General features: G+C 32.8%; 1 protein-coding gene across 1 annotated transcript; it reads left to right on the top strand.

Annotated features, from left to right (window-relative positions):
* The first annotated feature begins 1,620 nt into the window (after nt 1–1,620).
* On the top strand, nt 1,621–16,882 carry LOC112003458 (uncharacterized). The gene is made up of 10 exons (XM_024035691.2): nt 1,621–2,054; nt 3,022–3,409; nt 4,751–4,957; nt 5,122–5,343; nt 5,475–5,541; nt 5,683–5,874; nt 12,781–12,872; nt 14,379–14,561; nt 14,647–14,783; nt 16,192–16,882. Exons 1-10 carry the CDS (start codon nt 1,897–1,899, stop codon nt 16,424–16,426), a joined length of 1,881 nt encoding a protein of 626 aa, XP_023891459.1. The 5' UTR covers nt 1,621–1,896; the 3' UTR covers nt 16,427–16,882.
* Nucleotides 16,883–20,315: the final 3,433 nt, after the last annotated feature.

Here is a 20,315-nt window from a genome sequence, read left to right as displayed (position 1 = left end):
TTTATATATATTAAAAAGAAAGTCAATTTGGAATAAATAAAGCTTTATTATAAAAAAGAGTACAAAAAGGGCTAAAATTTATTTTAATCCCTTCAACAAGAGTCTTATAGCTCAATTATAATTTTTTGGTGTCTTCAACTGAAATATTCAATGTTCAAACCCCTTTTCTCTAACTATTAAATTATTAAATACAAGTCAAAGAAAAAAGAAAAAAAAAAGGGGGAAATGTAATCAAGATAATATTGATGTAATCATGTATACCCAATTATAGTGTGAACTTATTTGATTTGACCCATTTTGAGATCTATACTACTATATCTAGCAAAATTGGATTTAGATTTGATAATCTGACCCAAATTTAAAGGAAAATTCCTAATCCAAATATGAAAATCTTGACCCATATAGTAAAATTGGGTTGCCCCATGGCGCAACTCGTTTTTTAAACTTTTTTTTTTTTTTGGTGTGTGTGTGTGGGGTAAAAATCATACCATATGCTACCATGTAAATGTATCATAATGTCAATTATTGAAATATAATGATTACATTGAATTAAATAGCAGCCACTAACAAGTTTTCTTTTTAGTGTGAGTACTTGGCAACAAGATTTAGTATTTGTTTGGATACAGTTGCCAGAGTTTGCATTTTGGCGTTTTCCTTTTTATTTTATTTTTTTTGCTGGGAAGAGCATTTCACGTGATTATGCACTGTTCAGTGGGTCCCGTGCACTGTTCATGGGACCCACAAGTACTTTATTAAAAAAAAAACTTTAAAACTAGATCCCACAGTATTATTTACACATTTAAATTTTTATTTGTTTCAGTGTTTTTACTTTTCAGCAAAATAAGCGGTATCTAAACACTTACAATACAAATTTTGAGAGTATGAAATATCTTAGATTGAAACAATATCAAATACCTTCTCCTCCAACTATTGATGTAAAAAAGAAAAAGAAAAAGAAAAAGAAAGATTGAAACAACATGTCTACAATCTTAGGTGTGATAAGTGTTAAGTGCTTTGGTCTAAACTCCAAGATTTTGCAATAAGACTCATAGGATCTTTGCTATTGTCAATTTCATCTGTTATAAGTGAACTAATATTTTTTTTTCACGGTCTCAAAATGGAACAAAATTTGTATATGAGAGGATAAGAGTTGAAGGAATGGACCGTTGTCGCTTGAATTGCCACCAAAATAATGGCCATTTACTGTTCTATTTCTTTTTTTGTTTTTATAAAAAAAAATATTTATAATGTTATAAATTTTTCAAAGTAAAAAAAAAAAAAGCCAAAAACTACATCATTTCGGGGCATTTAACCGTAAATTACCTAATTTTTATGGTGATAATATTATTAATACAGTAATGAATTTAAATTATGTAAACTTAAGATTTTTTTTTTTTTGAGTATTTTATTATTTTTGACTCAGGACTCACTGACTCCATTCACTTACAACCCGTTCAAAAGAACTCTATATTTTTTTATTTTATTTTTATTTAGGTAATGTAGTTTTGATAATGGCGCGTGAGTTTAACGGAGAAAAAAAAAAAAAAAAAATCCTAAACCAAACCCGACCCTACCCGACTGCCATAATTTTAAAAGAGTGGACTGTGACTGTGACTGTGAGTGGAGCAGTGAAGACGACCTCGTCGTTAAGGGATCTTCCTTCGAAATTGAAAAGCAATTAATTATTAAAAGTGTCATTTACTCCAAAACTCCTTTTTTTCAACTTTAACCGGTAAATCTCCGGTTACCCCCACCTTTTCCCCCGGAACTAACCGGTCAACCTCCTCCGTCTCTTCCTCCACTTCTCTCTTTCCATCTGATCAAACTCAGTCGCACACACAATGCCAACTTTATAATCTGAAAAAACCGAAAGAGAAGAATTTCACAAATCAAAAAATGTCTCAGAATTCAAACACAAACACAAACGCAAACACAAACAGTAACAGTAGTAACAGCAGCGCGATTCCGGTGAGCGAATTGTATTGGTCATTGGTGGACAAAGCTGACAAGAAATTCTCTAAGATCAGAGACTTGCCCTATTATCAACGCAACAGGTTTTTCAATTTCCCTTTTCCCCTGTTTTTTCTTTATTACATTTGGCTTAGGGCTTTCTTTTTCTTTTTTGAAAATTGATTGCATCGGTTATAACATATGGTTACTTAACTATCAATTAAGTTTAGATTAGTATTAGTATCTTGTACCAGACTTAAATGCTAATTGTTGAAATTGGCTTTTAGTCTCAAATGGACATAACAATTTTCATGACATTTTTCGCAACAACTGAGTTGTCAGTTTTTTATTGGTTCTTATTTGGGCCCATTACTTATCATTCACTGCTTACTATCTAAACAGTTGTAAAATATTTCGTGAAAATTGTTCAGATTTGATATTTATCTTTTAGATTTTAGTATTAGTAAGTTTTAGGAGACTTGATGCTAATTGTTTCATTTGGCTTAGTCAAATTCGAGGGGGTGATTTTCATTACATTTTTCACAATAGTTGAGCTGTCTGGTTTTTATTGGTTCTTATTTGGGGCCATCACTGACGCCACTTTATTATTTAAACTTTCACAACTTGCCACCTCAACAGTTGTAAAATATTTTTTTTGTGGAAATTGTTGTGATTCTAGATTTATTGTTTGGTGGAAAAGGATCATTTCCATTTGAAATGAATATGTTTTATGGTTTGGATTAAATATTACAAATATAAAGGAGTACAAATTGTCACTTTATTTAAAAATTTATATGACTTGTCAGTCTATAGACTGTTAGATTCTAGAAATAAAATCTTAACGGTGAAATGGAGAGGATATTCTTTTGTAGTTTTAAGAATACAGAATTGACCAAATAGAAGTTAATAATTTTTGAAGAGAGACATTGTATTAAAGTTAATGCAAGGAGTCCACATAGAGTGAATAATAATGTGATCTAGAAGAGGATGGAATAAAATTTCATCATTTTGAAGAAACAAGCTATTTGTTATTGATAAAGTACTTGTTATGTTTTTGTGGCTTCGTTTTAGGTATGATACATACTTCTATAAGGTATTCAAAGTGTACACGCAGTTGTGGAAGTTTCAACAGGAGAATCGGCAGAAATTGGTGGACGCAGGGCTTAAGAGATGGGAGATTGGTGAGATTGCATCTCGGATTGCGCAGCTTTATTTTGGGCAGTACATGCGGACGAGTGAGGCGAGTTATTTGTCAGAGTCCTATGTATTCTACGAAGCAATATTGACTCGTGAATATTTCAAGGAGGGATTGTTTCAGGATGTCAATCTCGCGAACAAACAGTTGAGGTTTCTTGCTAGGTTTCTCATGGTGTGTTTAGTTTTGAACCAGCGGGAAATGGTTCACCAGTTGGTTAACCAGCTGAAAATATTGGTTGATGAGTGCAAGAGGACATTCCAGGTCTTTTAACTTTTTAACTTTCTTTTGCATGCATGTTTTGGTTTTGAGCTTTATGGCTTTTTTGATACGCTCTCTAGGGGTTTGTGTTGATAGCTAATGAGAATTGAAATTACTTGTTGTGTTTTATATATAGTTTTGATTGTGAATTCATAGTTTTGATGTTGTCATTGTTAATTTGACAATTTTGTCTTCCCATGCGAATTGGAATTTTCAAAAGCTCTTTGTTTTGTTTTTGGGTTTTCTGGGGTCCCCCCTTTTTTTTCTCTCCTCAAATGTACTATTTATTGTGCAAATTCATCTTTGGCGATTGGGATCATTCTAGGAAATGAGGGCCATCTCAATAAAATTTGAAAACAAAAAAAAATGGCCTCAATTATGATTCTATAACAGATCATGATGCAAATAGTAAAGAGTTTTGAGGAAAAACAATAGCAAATACCAAAAGGTTTAACAATAGTGGTTTAGTTTTGATTTGTGGAATTCTTGGCATCTTTCATAGGCTACTTTAGTTATTATCGAGTCTTAGTATTAAGTTTCTTTAGGAAAAAAAAGTTGCTGCTTTAGTTTTAATAAAGTCTTACTAAATTATGGGTTGTTTATTTGGTTTAGAAGTTCTTAATTACCTTCCGTTATTGTTAGGAAACCTAAAAGGTTATTTAGGAGTCCTAGTCCTTCTAGTAGTAGTAATGGCAATTTGCTAGGGTCTATCTTACTTTATTTCTTGTTATATTCACTATTTAACAGCAAATAACCATCAAACTCATTCAAGATTCATTTCTTTTTATTACCTCACACTACCTAAACCCTTAAACATCAAACCCTATTCAAGAACTCTAATTTAGTGTTGAATTCGTAAAGATTAGACATAAAAATTGGTATTAGAGCATGTGGGTTCTAATGAGCTCAACTAGTAAAGTCTCTTGTTGTCAAATAAGGAATTTGGGATTTATATCCTGCCTATACCAAAAGCCGACAAGTGTCTTGGATTGATAATAAAGAACAATCATCATGGAGCAGATTTCATAAGTTGAAATTTTATTGTGTCTATAAAAAAAAAAAATTGAAAAAAAAAATGGTAATAGAGCCCTTTAAGACTTATGTCTTGTGTTAGATCCTATACCATTAGATTTGGTGTTGATTTTAAAATTTTTAAGTGGTCTCACTATAGATGAGGGATTCTTGTTTCCAAATGCTATGTGAATACAAGGGAAGCATGGAGCCACTCAATTTCAAAGTAATATGGCAATACGTTAGAATTTAAATTTCCATGAATCTCTGCATAAATTGTTTTCACATTTGTTTGCAGAATTGACAGTATCTTTGGATAATTTTTGTTTCCAGGAAACTGACTTTAAAGAATGGAAGCTGGTGGTTCAGGAAATAGTTAGATTATTGAAAGCTGACACAGCTTTTATGAATATCAGGCCCTTGAGATATAGTCTTGTATTGGACCCTCATCCTGATTCACTATCACATGTTCTCCCATCTGTTCCATTGAGAAATTTAAGATTACGAGATGCAATATTGAGCAGCTACCATCATAATGAGGTATTACTATATTTCTTTTCTTTATATATATATATAATTTTTTTTTTAACCTACTTATCATTTTTTTTTTTTTTTAACCAACCAAAAGATATTGTTCTATAGAGCATGCTAAATTATGTTTTGAATTTTCCTTTTTCTTGTCTTTGTTGTTCTTTCCTGATCAGGTCAAGTTTTCAGAGCTTACTCTTGACACTTTCAGGATGCTTCAGTGTCTGGAGTGGGAGCCTAGTGGCTCATTTTATCAGTCAAGCGGTGCAAGAATTATCCAGAATGGATCCTCGGGGTCTAGTCGTATGAACTACTCCCAGGATATTGCCGATCCTACTTTGCCACCTAACCCTCGGAAAGCCGTCTTATATCGTCCATCTGTTACACATTTCATTGCAGTAAGTATGCAGAATTAAGTTACCATTCTAGCACAATGATAAAGAATGTTAGATTAGGAGCTTTGGAGGATTATGTTTTGTGATTTTCTAGCATTCACAATGTTAAATGTGATTTAGCTTTCTATGGGCAGGTTCTGGCCACAATTTGTGAGGAGCTTCCCCCTGATGGAGTTCTCTTAATATATCTGTCAGCTTCAGGTACATAAATTATTTTTATTTCTCAACTCATTGTTTCTACTTTTCGGTTTATTTGGAGTGTAAGCCCGTGAGGTGTTCATGCCTCTTATGTCATTTAAATTGCTTCAGAAGAGTTGGACTTACTATTTTCATCTACATCAGGTACTGGAACTTTTATTGACACAACAGGGAATTCTGCCAGGAATCTTCAGTTGCATGCCACCTACTCTGATGCAACCTCTGCTTCGCCATTTGGCCCCCATTGTGATGTCTTGGACCCTTCTCAGAAAAGTCAAGGAGATTGTTTGCAACACCAATCTGGTTGCTTGCAATTTGGAACTCGTGGAAGTGGAGGTATTTCTCAGAATTTCTTTGATAAACTCTCAATCTTTTACCATTGACTGAGATGCATTCTCCAATTTCCAATTATTTCATAGAACCCCCTTTTGAGGGATGTCTAGGCGATTCTGTTAGTTTCCATATATGTAGTATTTTATTTTTCAACTTTTATTCATTCCCTCTTACCCTCTTATAAGTGGTGTGTATGTATGCCTTGAAGCTTCATGCATACCTTTGCACGTGACATTTTGTCCTCTAATATTTGAGATGGATTAAAGCTAGCAGCAAGCAAAGGAAAATAAACTAATTTCAAAGGTAGTCTGCTTTGTTATTTTAGTGTATAGAGAGAAATTGGAAAAATCTTTAAGGATTACAATTGTTCATAATCAAGATTTGTTCCTTTTATTTTTTCTTTTTTAGGATTACACTTGTCTATAAAAAGACCCTTGTTTTAGGAAATTGTTCTGTAGGCCAAATCTAGACCGCTTCAATTAGACGTTTGACCTTTCCCTGTTTTAATAAAATTGTCATTCATTTGAAGAATATCTTCTTTAATTAGTATATGAACAAACATTAGTTCTATGTAATCCTTTAATTATCTTCTTCTTCTTCTTCTTCTTCTTCTTCTTCTTCTTCTTTTTGGGTGTGTGTGGCTAAACTGCATTATACTCCCTCTGAATTTGATGTTGTTGCTAAATTGATTTCACAAGTTTCAAAACTTAGAACTAAGACCTTGAACTTTCAAGTTATTGTCAATGTCACTCTTCTGTCATGAATCATCAATTGTTAGAACTTGGACTGAACTGTTAAGTGATGCAAAGTATGTCATTTTATCATAAAAAATAGACATAATAAATGAAAATAAATATGGAAAATCCCAAAATTAGTTCTCTCTCTCTCCCCCTTGTCTTCCTAATTTATTCCCCTGTTCTTCTGTCATGAATCATCAATTGTTAGAACTTGGACTGAACTGTTAAGTGATGCAAAGTATGTCATTTTATCATAAAAAATAGACATAATAAATGAAAATAAATATGGAAAATCCCAAAATTAATTCTCTCTCTCCCCTCGTCTTCCTAATTTATTCCCCTGTTGGCAGGGGAATAAATTAGGAAGACGAGGGGAGAGAGAGAATTAATTTTGGTTCTTCTTTTTTTTGGGTTTGTGTGGCTAACTGCGTTATACTCCCTCTGAATTTGATGTTGTTGCCAAATTGATTTCACAAGTTTCAAAACTTAGAACTAGGACCTTGAACTTTCAAGTTGTTGTCAATGTCACTCTTCTGTCATGAATCATCAATTGTTAGAACTTGGACTGAACTGTTAAGTGATGCAAAGTATGTCATTTTATCATAAAAATAGACATAATAAATGAAAATAAATATGGAAAATCCCAAAATTAATTCTCTCTCTCCCCTCGTCTTCCTAATTTATTCCCCTGTTGGCAGGGGATAAATTAGGAAGATGAGGGGAGAGAGAGAATTAATTTTGGGATTTTCCATATTTATTTTGAATATTTTTTGCATCTAGCAGTTTTTGAATATTTTTTTCTTACCTATCAAAAAAAAAAAAAAAAAAAATTATTCCCCTGTTGGCACTGCCACCTCCAGCCTTTGATGATTCCATTATCTCCACCCCTAAGCTTTAATACATGTCATCCTCTATCAACTGCACTTTCCCCTTGCATTACCATTCCTAAAAGAAAATTTATTAAAAGAGAAGAAAGAGCACACCTGAAGTGCACGGGTACTTGATACGCACCACAAATCATACAAGGAACATAAGATGATTAGCTTAAGATATGTTGTAGCACGTGCAAGTCTTTCAAATGTCTTGCAATTGTGTATTTTCCAAATAGTCTACATTATGTATCTCCAAAGATCACCATTGCGATGGATAGCAAACTGCCCCTTTCAACAAGCCAACAAATGAACTACCCTATTACGCAGAATCCACTGCACCTGAAATAAACATTACACTAGAGACCATAACTCTCTGCTGATATCCCAAACTATAAGTAAATGATCAACAGAGTCCATCTTTTTTGCACGTACATCACCAAACCACAACAGTTAAGTTTCTTATGTGTGTTATCTTTCATAATAATTTTTCATAAAGCAGCTGTCCAAGTGGAAAAAAGGTACTTAGCAGGAACTTTAACCCTCCAAATGTTTTTCCAAGGAAAAAAAATCATACCTCTAGCATAACGCATGCTATAGGACTTACTGTTTGGGATTAACTGGATAATGCCAGGATCTATTGGGAGCTTATTGTTTAGTTGGAGGAATTGGTTCAGGAAGCATGGCTTGGATGTGTGGAGATTGGTGCCGGGTTGTTTGATGTGGACTGTTTGGAAGGACTGGAATCACCGTTCGTTTGAGGATATTGAATGCTCTTTGGATCAATTAAAATCTTTGTTTGGTCATACTCTTTTGGATTGGTCTAGGGCTTGTGGTTCCTCACATTGTTCTGATATTTTTGAGTTTCTAGATTCTCTTAGATCTAGCATTTGATTCATTTGTATTCTTATGATACTTTGTGTTCGTCATTGTTAGCACATTTTTTCTTTCTTTATCAATAACATTGCATTCTTAACTATCAAAAAAAGACAAAGGATAAAAAAGCTTGCTATAGGAATTTACCTCAAATAACTTGCTTCTGGTTGGCATCCAACATATTTGGTCTTCAGCATCTCTTCTAATCTTTGTGGAATAGATGAGATTAAGAAAGTCTGTTAGCATATCCATCTATCAATTCTGAATAGCTCTAAAACCAAAGTAATATCCGACTGAAGGTTGCCTGCATTCCATCTTGTAACATCATCCAAGGTAGCCTCCCTCTGAGCAATTCCATACAAATCAGAAAATGCCTCCTTTAGAGAGCCCCTTCGCCACACCAATGGTCATGCCAAAAACAAACATTAGTGCCGTTATCAACCTCAAATTTAATGATTTTGGAAAATGTACCCCAGTCCCTTCTAATATACTTCCAAATACATACTCCATAAGAAGTAAGAACCCCTTCCAATATCAAGCACCAACTAGCCCATTCACTGCCATCTTTTATCCACTAAATTCCTTCAAAGAGCACCTTTCTCTGTTACAAACACCAAAGCCCTTTACCTAATAAAGATTGGTTGAAAGATACCAAACTCCTTAGGCCCAATCCTCCATGTTGAATTGGTTCAAAAATCTTCCTTTAATTGAAAAGAAGGAATTTAACCTCCTCTCCCAAGTCCTAACCCACCCCATATAAGATCCCTTTGCAGCTTCTCAATATGTATAGCAACACTTGAAGGAATTGGAAAAAGTGAAACAAAATACGAAGGCAAACTTGATAGCATGCTCTTTATAAATATCCTTGAAACACAGTAGCACTCATCTTAAATTCTGAAGTTGTTCTGGATCATCTCCACAAAAATCAAGGTATCATCTGCAAATAAAAGAAGGGAACCATCAACAAACCATTATTTTTACTACTCACCTTCAAACCAGCAAGGTGCTGCCCCTCCACTGCTCTGTCTGACAACTTACTCAATTGCTCCATCATGATGACAAATAGCAATGGTGACAAAGGATCATCTTGACATGGTCCCCTCGAGCTATCAAAGAAACCACGTGGGATTCCATTAATAAGAATTGAAAATCTAATTGTAGTGATACAAAAACAATGTATCCAAGTTTTCCATTTCTCCTCAAATCTTCATCTTTCTAGAAAGTAGAGCAAAAAAGTCCAATATTGTGGTTGTAGGCTTTCTCCAAATCCAACTTGCATAAAACACCTGACATGCTCGATTGCAATCTACCATTGAGACATTTATTTGCAATTAGGACTAAATCAAGAATCTATCTTCCGTTCGGTAAAATAATTAAGAATGAGAGTGGAGCTTCCCAAATATTGATTTCAACCTATTAGCCAACACTGAACACCCTTGTCAAAATTTGTAGATGGAGCCAATATGACTAATTAGTCTATACCTTTTCACCTGTATTTGTAAAAGCATCAAGCGCACATCAACAGTTGTCCCTCCTAGAGCTTAGGTGTAAAACACAAGCACAAGCATGTGTGTGATTGAAGTAAAGAGTATATTTTTCAAATATAATTATAGTAACCTTTATCATATATATTCATAATAATTAAAAAAATTTAATAAACTCAAAATATTAATATATATTGCCTATTTACTCAATGGTCAATGCAGTTGAACAAAGTCTATAAGTTTAATTTTTTACAAAAATTGTTTCAATTCCTTGAGATTCTTTTCGTTTGACATGATTTTGATTCCTAAGAATTTAAAATTCTCATGAGTTTGAATTCTTAAGAAATTAAGGGCTTGTTTGGTAATGTTGTTTGAACAATAGTTTTCGCTGTTTAAACAACACAATACTTATTTCCACAACATTTTTTCACCCACACGTATTTTCACAACACTTAAACAAAGTTACTAGAAATCTATTACCAAATGGGCCCTAAATTTTAGTGTTTGGTAAATCTTGAGAATTGATTTCAAAAATACTAATAATTTAATATAAGTTGTTTGGTAAACTTATGTTCTATTGAAGGGAAATGATTTTAGCCTATTTCACATACAAAATATTCACACCTATATACAATTTCATCTAAATTGAAAAAAAAAAAAATAGGGTGTCAAGTGAATATTATGAGTCTCATTAAGTCATCTTCTTACGTACTACACCAAAAGAATAAAAAATGTTATGTTTATATATAAGATCAAAACATGTGTAGAACACCCATAAATTTTTATTAACAGAGTTAAACTCTGTACATTTTGTAACATAGCTGAAATAAGTTAGTTTGTTATGAAATAAAATCTTAGTGATAACTACCAAGTATATGAGTCAAAACAAAGCTCTATCTATTGGGTATATGAGTTTTTTTTTTAAAAAAAAACACTACATAAGTATCAGCCAATTTGATGTAAAAATAAATAAATAAATAAATAAATCTGGAATTTTTTTTTTAATGTTAAGGTTTTTTATCTTTGAAGAAAAAATATATGTTAAGTAAAGAAATCTGTCATCATGAGAAAAAAAAAAAAATCAATATGATTCACTCAAAAATAAAAACTATCAATTTGGAGAAAAAAAATCCTAAGTGCAAGAAGCAATTTTAATGATTCCCACTTAAGCATAATGCATGAGATATCAAAATTCCTATGTTTTAGGTTAGAGTTCAAAATCCATAAATTCTAGTAAATTGAAATATCCCATGATTTTCTAACTCTCACCATGAGGTTCAAAAGAACATCTATAATTTACAAAACTCCCAAGAATTATGAGTTCTCCTTTTAAATTCCTATCAATTGAACACCTCCAAAAAATTTTTATATAGAAAATTTGAAAATGATTATCAATGGATAATATGATAACAATTTTGTCTTATAAAGTTTAGACATGAATGGTCTATTCTTGAGATTAAATCTTTTTTTCTTCGTACTAAGCTTGAGTGGAGTTCAGTTTTACAGAGTTACTCATGTTTTTCAATTTCTGTTTGATCTTTGTAATTTGGGGTTTTGATTGTACTGCCCCCATAGTACATTCCCACTGTACTTGGGTTGGCTTTGTTTTTTAATAAATTTTTTCCATTACTTATCAAAATAAAGTTTAAATGTAAACATTTTAGATAATTTGATTATGCTTTATATGGCAAAAGACCGAAAAGCACAAGAATAGTAAATTATCCTTGTTTGTGTCTTTTTATTTGTAGACAAAAAATTATATGATAGTACCAATGTTTTGGGTTCTATTCCATTCTGGATGGAATATATTGTTGCGGACATGAACCATTGCATTAGTCAGTCATTTTGGGCAGAATATGCATTCTGGATTGAAATTGCTTTTATGGCTTTCTATAATTTTTTAATAAGAAAGAAACCAACTTTTTATGAGATTTTATGAACTTTTTTTTGGGTTAATTATGTATGAGATGTTTAAAAAAAAAAATTTTATGAGAGTTTGAGAAATTTTAGTTTGTTTAATTATGTCTGAGATTTTATGAACCTTTGTATTTTGTTTTGTTTTTTTTGTTTTTATAATATTTATAAATGCTATAACTTTTATGAATTTATGTTGTTTAATAACATGGCATGAATTATATAGAATGAACTTATTATATTGTTATTGTTATATATAGCAGTAATCCCCGAAATAGTACTTTAGTATGTACTGGAACCGAGATATTCAATTCCAATAGCCAAATCCGAAATGGACTTCTGAACAGAATTCAAAAATTTGGATAGTACTACACTTAAGAATAATGTTTGTATAACAAATTAATAGTCCATGCCATTTCCCTCATGATTGTGGTGTTAGTTTTGATGATTCACATTTTTCAACATAAAGGTAAAAAAGCGCACCTGCGTGCTTTGTGTTTCTTCAAAAAATTCAGAAAAAAGCGTGCTTAAGCGTGTTTCATTAAATGAGTTTAGATCTTGGGCTTTGACCTTTGATATTTTGAGTTTTAAGTGTGCCTAAGCATGCTTTTAACAACACTATTCTATTTGACCGTTAAAAGAACCCAAAATAATTCCCATGGCAAATTCACATGGGTTAAACCAAGTGAAAAGGGTGACTAAAGTATTCAGCCAATACCCATTTGATAGGTTTGGTCTTGGAGCTTTGCTCGTTGTTCCTATAAGCTGAAGATTACATGAATGAGATGATGAAAAGTGATGTATGCTTGAATTAAAAAAAAAAATTTGGAAAGGCTGAACTACTAGAGCAAGGTATTCTGTGTCTAGTGTTTGATAATACAGTCCTATTTGATTAATGTTATGATAGCTGCTTTACCATGTCATTAGTACATGAAATCTCAAACAATGAGTTTGCTTTTGAATTATTTCACCCATGATTTTTCTGGGACTATAACACTATTTTTCTAACATGAAATAACCTTTTTCCAGGATTAAACTGCATTTACCCTAGTGACTTTGTTCCGTTTACAAGAAGGCCACTTTTTTTAATTATTGACAGTGACAACAGTGCAGCATTCAAGGCAAGTCTCATGCTCTGCATTTTTGATATCATGAGTTTTACATTTATATACCATATGCAAAGTAATAAGTATTTCCCTCTCCCCCAACTATCAAATTATGTATTTAAAAAAGTATTTATTTCCAAAGTTTAAAATTGTTGATATAAAGAGGATTCTGAAAAAAGAGATGGTGTTGGACAGATTGATGGTTAATAGAAGTTGAGGTTTTTTTTTGGTGGAGGCGGAGTGGGGGATGCGTTGTCTCCAAAAGCCATATGTTAAGAGAAGTTTTTTATTATTATTTTTTAAATGCCCAAATGTTGGCCTAGGTTGGTCTCATGGTGGCGGTGACTGGTTTGATGGGTGATATAGCTTGGATGGCAGCTTGGGGTTTAGTTTGCATGTTGGTTTTGTGTGTGGCTGTTTTGGGATGATTTATGGGTGGGTTTGGTGGTGGTGATGTGGGTCTCAGTTTTAGTGGTGGGGGCAGTGACATATTCATGATGGCTTTATGGAAGTTTGGACGCTATGATTGAGTGTTTATGTGATTGGGGCTGGATTGAGTAGCCTTGAGTATGCACTGGGTTTTTGGGTGCTTTTGGTTTGTGGGTTTGCCTTATATGGGTGGTTGGTTGAGGCTAAAATTGTGGCTGGTGATGGGTTTTTGATGGTGCTGGGTGCTGGCTAGTTGGAGATTTCAGGCATGGTGTGTTTGATGGAGTTTCATGGGAATTTAGAGTGGGTTTTTGATAGAAGAAAAAAGGGAAAAGGGCATGCCGTGTACGAATTACCATGTTTTCCTGGTTTATACCATTTTTACTTGTCTTTATTTAGTGAGAATCAGATTGATATGTGTTCAGAATCAAGTACTCAAAGAATATCTTTCTAACATGATCTTGGTGAAGCAGATGTACCAATTGATCTCAATATGTCTTAAACCAGCTCAAATTTTAATTTTGAGTTCAGCATGTGCAGCACCTTTGAGCATGAAGCTTGTTCAGCTCATGAGCTTTTCTCTAATGGAACACTTCTTCCATTTAAACTTAAAGAGAGATTTTCTGCTTCCAAAGAAATCTGTAGCAGTGGTTGACATCCCCTGGTGTCTCCAAAGGAGATGGCCAGGGTTTAAATCCCCACTCTCCCAATTATTGAATTATATATATAAAAAAAAAAAAAAATCCATGGCAGTGAAATTCTGATGATAGTAAAATCATGTTAAGATACAATTTCAAAATGGATAATTAATTAATTAATTTTTATATAAACTTTTGTCAGCTTGGCCACATCAATAGAATAATGCAGAAATTGTGTCTTGAAGACATAAGTTTAATCTCAGAAATACATGATGTAAAAATAGCACCAGATTTTCAGTTATTTTTTAAATCAGCACAATATTTACTTTTTTTTTTTTTTTGAAAATGCACTATTTTCCCCCCTAAGCCACATTTATTTAGAGTCACTGCCAAACAACTTCAATTTTTTGCTAAACTCATGAGAAGTAATCATCATGGTCATAATTATGTGCAGGCTATAGTTGGAGCAGAAAAAGGAGAGCCAGTTGCTATGCTCCTATCTCCAAGCTCTTCATCTCCCATTGCTGCTGCTGATTCCTCACGTCACACAAGTGGAAGGCTATTCACCATTTTTCTCACTGCTCCGTTGCAGGCTTTCTGTCTGCTACTTGGTCATTCAGGTTCTGATATTGACATGGTGTGTAATGGACAAGTCCCCTCACTTGATGCTTGTTAGTTTTTTTTTTTTTTAAATAAATTTATTAAAAAAAAAAATGTTTCAGGATTTGTTTAACAAGGCTGAGAAGCTGCTTTCCTCATCATTAAATGCTTGGGGATCAGCTTTGGCAACATCAAACACTCTAAATCCTGTTTGGGCACAGACCCTGAGTGATCCATTCCTAAGACGACTTCTCTTAAGGTATTGTTCATTTGTTCATAATGTTCTTTTCCAAAGCTTGAAATTTTGGGGCTGCACAATGTGGAAAGCTTCATGACCTCTCTCTCTCTCTCTCTCTGTCTCTCTCTCTCTCTATATATATATATTTATTTGTTTTTAAATTTTCTTTAGCCTCTCCAAAATTAGGGATAAGTTTGCCTATTAATCACCTCTCTTAAATCTTGCAGAAGTGAGAATTTTGCGCACTAAGTATGATTTTTCCTGCTTTTTTCTTCCTCCTTTTTTTGTGCCTATTAGATTACCTAAGACCTAGCTATACTGCAACCCACTGCTTAGTAATCCTAGACCCCACAGAAGCGAGAGCCTTGTGCACTAAAAACAACTATTTTTTGAACCAAGTGGAATTTTGACCAATTAATAGGCCATATATGGACTTTCTTAATATTGCAGTTCTGTTTTAGTGTGTGTTTTATTTATTTATTATTTTTTATGGTGGTAATTATTGTCTTATTGAGCAATAAATAATACACAGGTTATGACTGATTTCTGGCTTAGTTAGGTATTGTTAACACTTCTTAGATGCGATTTGCTTGTGGATTATTAAAATTATTGGCGAGAACAGAGTTGAAAGAATTTGCATTAGAAAGACATTGTACTTGCAAAATTGATGTCTATTTATGTAATGCTGAAAGCAGATATTAATTCGTGGTACAGGACTTGCCAAATATTGCTTGCTTATTGGTATAATTTCCAATCCTGATCAATAAAAATGTCTATATGAATATGATATTATAAATTTAACTTTCGTTTATTTGTAGATTGTGTATTGTTTAATTTTATATTCTGTATGTTGATACTAGATGCCTGCATGTATTTTATTTGTATCAGTAATTATTGTTGTAAGTTGGTGACTCAAAATTTTCATTGTGATATTTAAATTGGCTGCGGCTTTTTTCATTCAGTCTAAAAGTGTAAAATGGTGGCCTGTTTTTGTATTAACTCAGAAGTAGTGTTTTTAAGTCTAGATTCATCATTCAGCAATATATTTGATGACTTGAATCTGATAATGAAAAGTATAGTGATACACACTTTACCACAATTTGCACATTTCATGTGGTAATTGGATTACATTTCACCAAGTACTAGTGGTGGATCTATGTGTAAGTGATATAATCCAATCACAGGTTGACACATGTGCAAGTTGTGGTAAAATGTGTGGTTGTAGAAGAATTAGAAATTTAGAATGATAGATTTCTTCTTGTGAGCATGCATTTGCAAGTTTCACATTCATACATCTCTCTATGCATTAAATATGTAGATTTTTTTTTTGGAGACAAATGTCTTAAAAGAAAATTTATTTATTTATATTTTGTTTTCTTTTTAATGCTTATACTTAAGTTAAAAACACAAGCCTCGGGGTTTCTTGCAGATTCCTCTTTTGTCAGGCAGTCCTAACGCTATATGCCCCAACCTTCAATAAGAAGGAATTCCATCCTATGTGTATGCCCCCTCTTCCGGTGTCTGTCCTGCCAACAACCACCAATTCTCAAATGGTAGTAATGCAGATTGCAAGCATCTTTAATGCAGTGAACAATTTTATCTTCTCTGAAGAAGTGGTGCTTCCTGAAGATAAACATGATGACACTGATGCGATGTCAAGTTGATGTACATTTCTTGCAGAATATGAACTTCCAAGTTTAAAATGTGTTTTTATTTGTGGGTTTTGTAATCTTTTCATGAAAATGATCCTAGCCATCTTAGGATGGGTTCTGTGCAGGAAAATAATTGCACAAATACAGAGCTTCCAGGTTGTGAATTTGTTATTTGTGTAGAACAACTGGGTGATGTTGATATTTTTTGAGTGGAGAAAAAAAAAAAATTCAGTATGGATGCAATTTCGCCACATTCAGTGAAATGTAGATAAATTAAAATATTTTCTTACTAAAAGAGCAAAGAAAAATGTCTTCCTGAAGGATCAGCCCTCTGGTGCAGCTTCCAGGTATTTTACCCTTTTGTAACTAACTTACCTGAATATTATTTGCTTGATGTAAATGACTATATACGAATCTGCAATTTCATTCCAGATATGTGGCATTGTGGCAGTGTCAAATTCTGTATCAGATATTAATTTGATTGCTTCAATTGAAATGTCAAAATAGTTATCGGAACAAAGTGTGGTGGTTGAGAATTTATTAGATCGGACCATACAGATGGTGCCATGGTGGCACATGAGACAAGACAACCATGTTCCTGCATCCCTTATCAAAAGAATTTTTGAAGTCATTTTATTTTGTTTATTGGTTTGTTGACAACCGCATTGGACACCTACGGTTGTGTCCTGCAACGGCGGTTGGTTCAGTGTGGTGGCGGTCAACTCCATTGGTGTTGGGTCATCATCAAAAGCCCTAATAGCAACACCTACATGCAGTTCAATGGATTTGTGAATGTTTCATACGATGCCTGTTAGAAAGGGGAAAAAAAAAGGGGTCAAACATGCAACTAGTACATTTCTAGTTTGTGAGATCATACGAAGCAAGCTTGCAACGTAAGGAGATTTGGGGTGTTGTCGCAAGTTTTCTAACAAGGATGTTAGGTATTTTTTGTCCGATAGATATAATATAATTTCAATCCATGATGTTCTCTCCATGATGAATTCTAATATATGAATTTGGATCATGCAAATATTGAATAGGTGTGTGAACATTATTACATTATGTGAACTTGGGTTATGTAAGAGATAAAAAGAAAAAGAAAACTTAAATAAGAAACGGGGGTTACCAGACAGCATGGAGCAACGTACCATCAATCGAACTTATGACCCACACTACATCATAGATGCAGCCACGCAAGCATGTACATGGGAAGGGAACATCCGGAATTGACGTGCATGTTGCTGGTATTGATGGAAACTAACGTACATAACATATATGGGAGGACTTCAAGTACAAACCATGCAATAGGATTCAAGTGAACTGCCATGGAAAAAAAAGTGTAGTCTTTTTGACTGTTTCTAAATATGAGTCATGGTGTTCTCAATTTGAATTTGATTTGGATCATAAAATATCATTTTTTCTCTCACAGAATATTGTTTTCATTTTAGTGAAGCGTGCACCTATCTGAAATCATTGATATCTTTGAAATAAATGGCCTTAAAAAGTATAAAATAATATGGGAAATATTGGCCGCCTTTCCTCAATTTTCTCCCTTTATTACACGATATGGGAAATATTGGCCACCTTTCCTCATTTCTCTCTCTTTATTACACTATATATATATATATATATATAGGTTAGGTTCAAGTTATATCTGATGTAACTTTAAGTAATGTTACACCACTCAATAATTTTTAATTGGATTTGAATATTGACAAATTCACCGTTATATTACATTATCTTCATATATTCTATATGCTTGAAAAATTTTAAGGTGATCAAAGATTAATAGTTATGTTATCAATTAATTATTAAAATTCAAGTTTTTGTAGTTTAAAATAATGCATAAAAGATGAGTTTATGGATCAAATGGTAAATAATATCCGATTGGTATGGAAATTGGTATGCATGTTAAGAACATATAATTTAACGGGTGGATTTTCAAAATATTAATTCAATAACAAGTTATTGGGTGGTGTAACATTACTTAGAGTTACACCAGGTGTAACTCTACAAGAGTTACACCTTTTTTAAGCTGTAGATTTATGAGAAATCCAACAGATTTTTTAAGCCGTAGATTTATGAGAAATCCAACGGATAAAAATAAAACACCATTATCTATTATAACATTAAATGCTTACTTAATTAATAGTCTCCTCATTATCTCTCTCCTCATTAAATATTTCTTATGTCTCTTTTTCTCTCTCTTTATTAAGTATTTCTTTCCATTTTCTTTGCAATTTCTCCTACGTTTCTATGTTCCAAAATAAAGAAAAAAAAAAAACCATTCACATTAGCGACTGAAATGAAGCAAGACATATAAATTTTGAAACTTTTAAAATTAAGAGAGAAAATTTTAACGTATGTTTTGTTTCATTAAGCCATTCAAGGAGAGGTAGGGTAGATACTTGTGTCATAGCTACAGGACATGCTTAGTACGTAGTGCCATCTCCACCATAATCCTTTGTTTTTGACCAATTATATAAATAAAAAAAGGAAAAGGAAAAATGGAAAAGAATTAGTAATAATTAAATGTATATGTTTCAGTAAAAATATAGGTTCCATATATTTCACTAAACGCAAAGATATTATTGAAGCAATATGGTGATTTGGTGTCACAAACACAGTCTTCATGATACATAGGATAAAATGTACATGCAATTGAAGTAAATGAACATTAGCTATCAAAAGAATTTGGCAAAAGTCCATTCAAATTCAATAATTGCATATAATATTTATACTGAATCTTCTGCAAAAACATAGGGATTTAAACAAAGACCTGTGACAGAAGAAGGGAATTGCATTGGCATCACAATTTTTCTAAAAACAAAACATAGGTTATGTTTTGCTTCATTTTAGTTGCTTCATCCCTGAATAAAAATGTAGAGAGAAAACGTAGAGAGAAAAGGTAATATTTATAAACTATATGTCTTGCTTCATTTCAGTTGCTTCATCCCTGAATAAAAACGTAGAGGAGAAATTGCAAAGAAAATGGAAAGAAAGACTTAATAAGGAGAGAGAAAAAGAGACATAAGAAATATTTAATGAGGAGAGGGATAATGAGGAGACTATTAATTAGGTAAGTATTTAATGTTGTAATAGATAATGGTGTTTTGTTTTTATCCGTTGGATCTTTCATAAATCTATGGCTTAAAAAAGGTGCAACTCTTATGGAGTTACACCAGATGTAACTTGAACCTATCTCATATATATATAATATATATATATAGAGAGAGAGAGAGAGAGAGAGAGAGAGAGAGAGAGAGAGAGAGAGAGATGAGTTCAAGTTATACTTGGTGTAACTTTTTAGAGTTACACATTTTTTAAACAATTGGATTTAAGTAGATCCAACGGTAAAAGAAAATCTCTCATTAATGCTAATATTCTAATTAGGATTTCATTAATTATCCCTCATTTATTATATTTTATATTTATCTTTAAACCCAAAAAAATGTTATATTTGACTCTCTCTCTATATGTTTCTCTCTCTATCTCTTTTTCCTCCACCATTGTTGATAGATTGCCGGCAGAAGAAGGAAAAAAAAAAAAAAATAATTGCAGAACACTACATTAGATGTTTGTGAGAAGGAAAACAAAAATGAAAACAAAGAGAAAGAGATAGAGAAGGGAAACAAGTAAATGCAAACAGAATGCAAGAACTTGCATTAATCAATAGAAAAGTTTCAACAGATTCTGACAAATGCGCAACTTTTCATGATTTTTCCCTTGGAACCTTTGAAGATTCCTTATATTTTCGTGCCCTGAATGTTGGCCAAACAGTTCTTCTTATGCTAGTACAATTATTTGTGATGTTGTAAAACTTTGTCCCTCTTGTCAATACTCATGAACAAAATGGCATAAATACAGTTTTAAAATCGTGATTTTTGGAAGGTGCAGAGAT

This window comes from Quercus suber, unplaced genomic scaffold (genome assembly GCF_002906115.3).
Source record: "Quercus suber isolate HL8 unplaced genomic scaffold, Cork oak 2.0 scaffold_250, whole genome shotgun sequence".
Classification (NCBI taxonomy): domain Eukaryota; kingdom Viridiplantae; phylum Streptophyta; class Magnoliopsida; order Fagales; family Fagaceae; genus Quercus; species Quercus suber.
This window is presented reverse-complemented; position numbering and strand designations above follow the sequence as displayed.

Coding starts and splice junctions, on each gene's coding strand:
- LOC112003458 (XM_024035691.2), top strand. CDS start 1,897: ATGTCTCAGAATTCAAACACAAACACAAACGCAAACACAAACAGTAAC. Junction 5,542..5,682: donor AATATATCTGTCAGCTTCAG/GTACATAAATTA, acceptor CATCTACATCAG/GTACTGGAACTTTTATTGAC. Junction 12,873..14,378: donor ACAACAGTGCAGCATTCAAG/GCAAGTCTCATG, acceptor AATTATGTGCAG/GCTATAGTTGGAGCAGAAAA.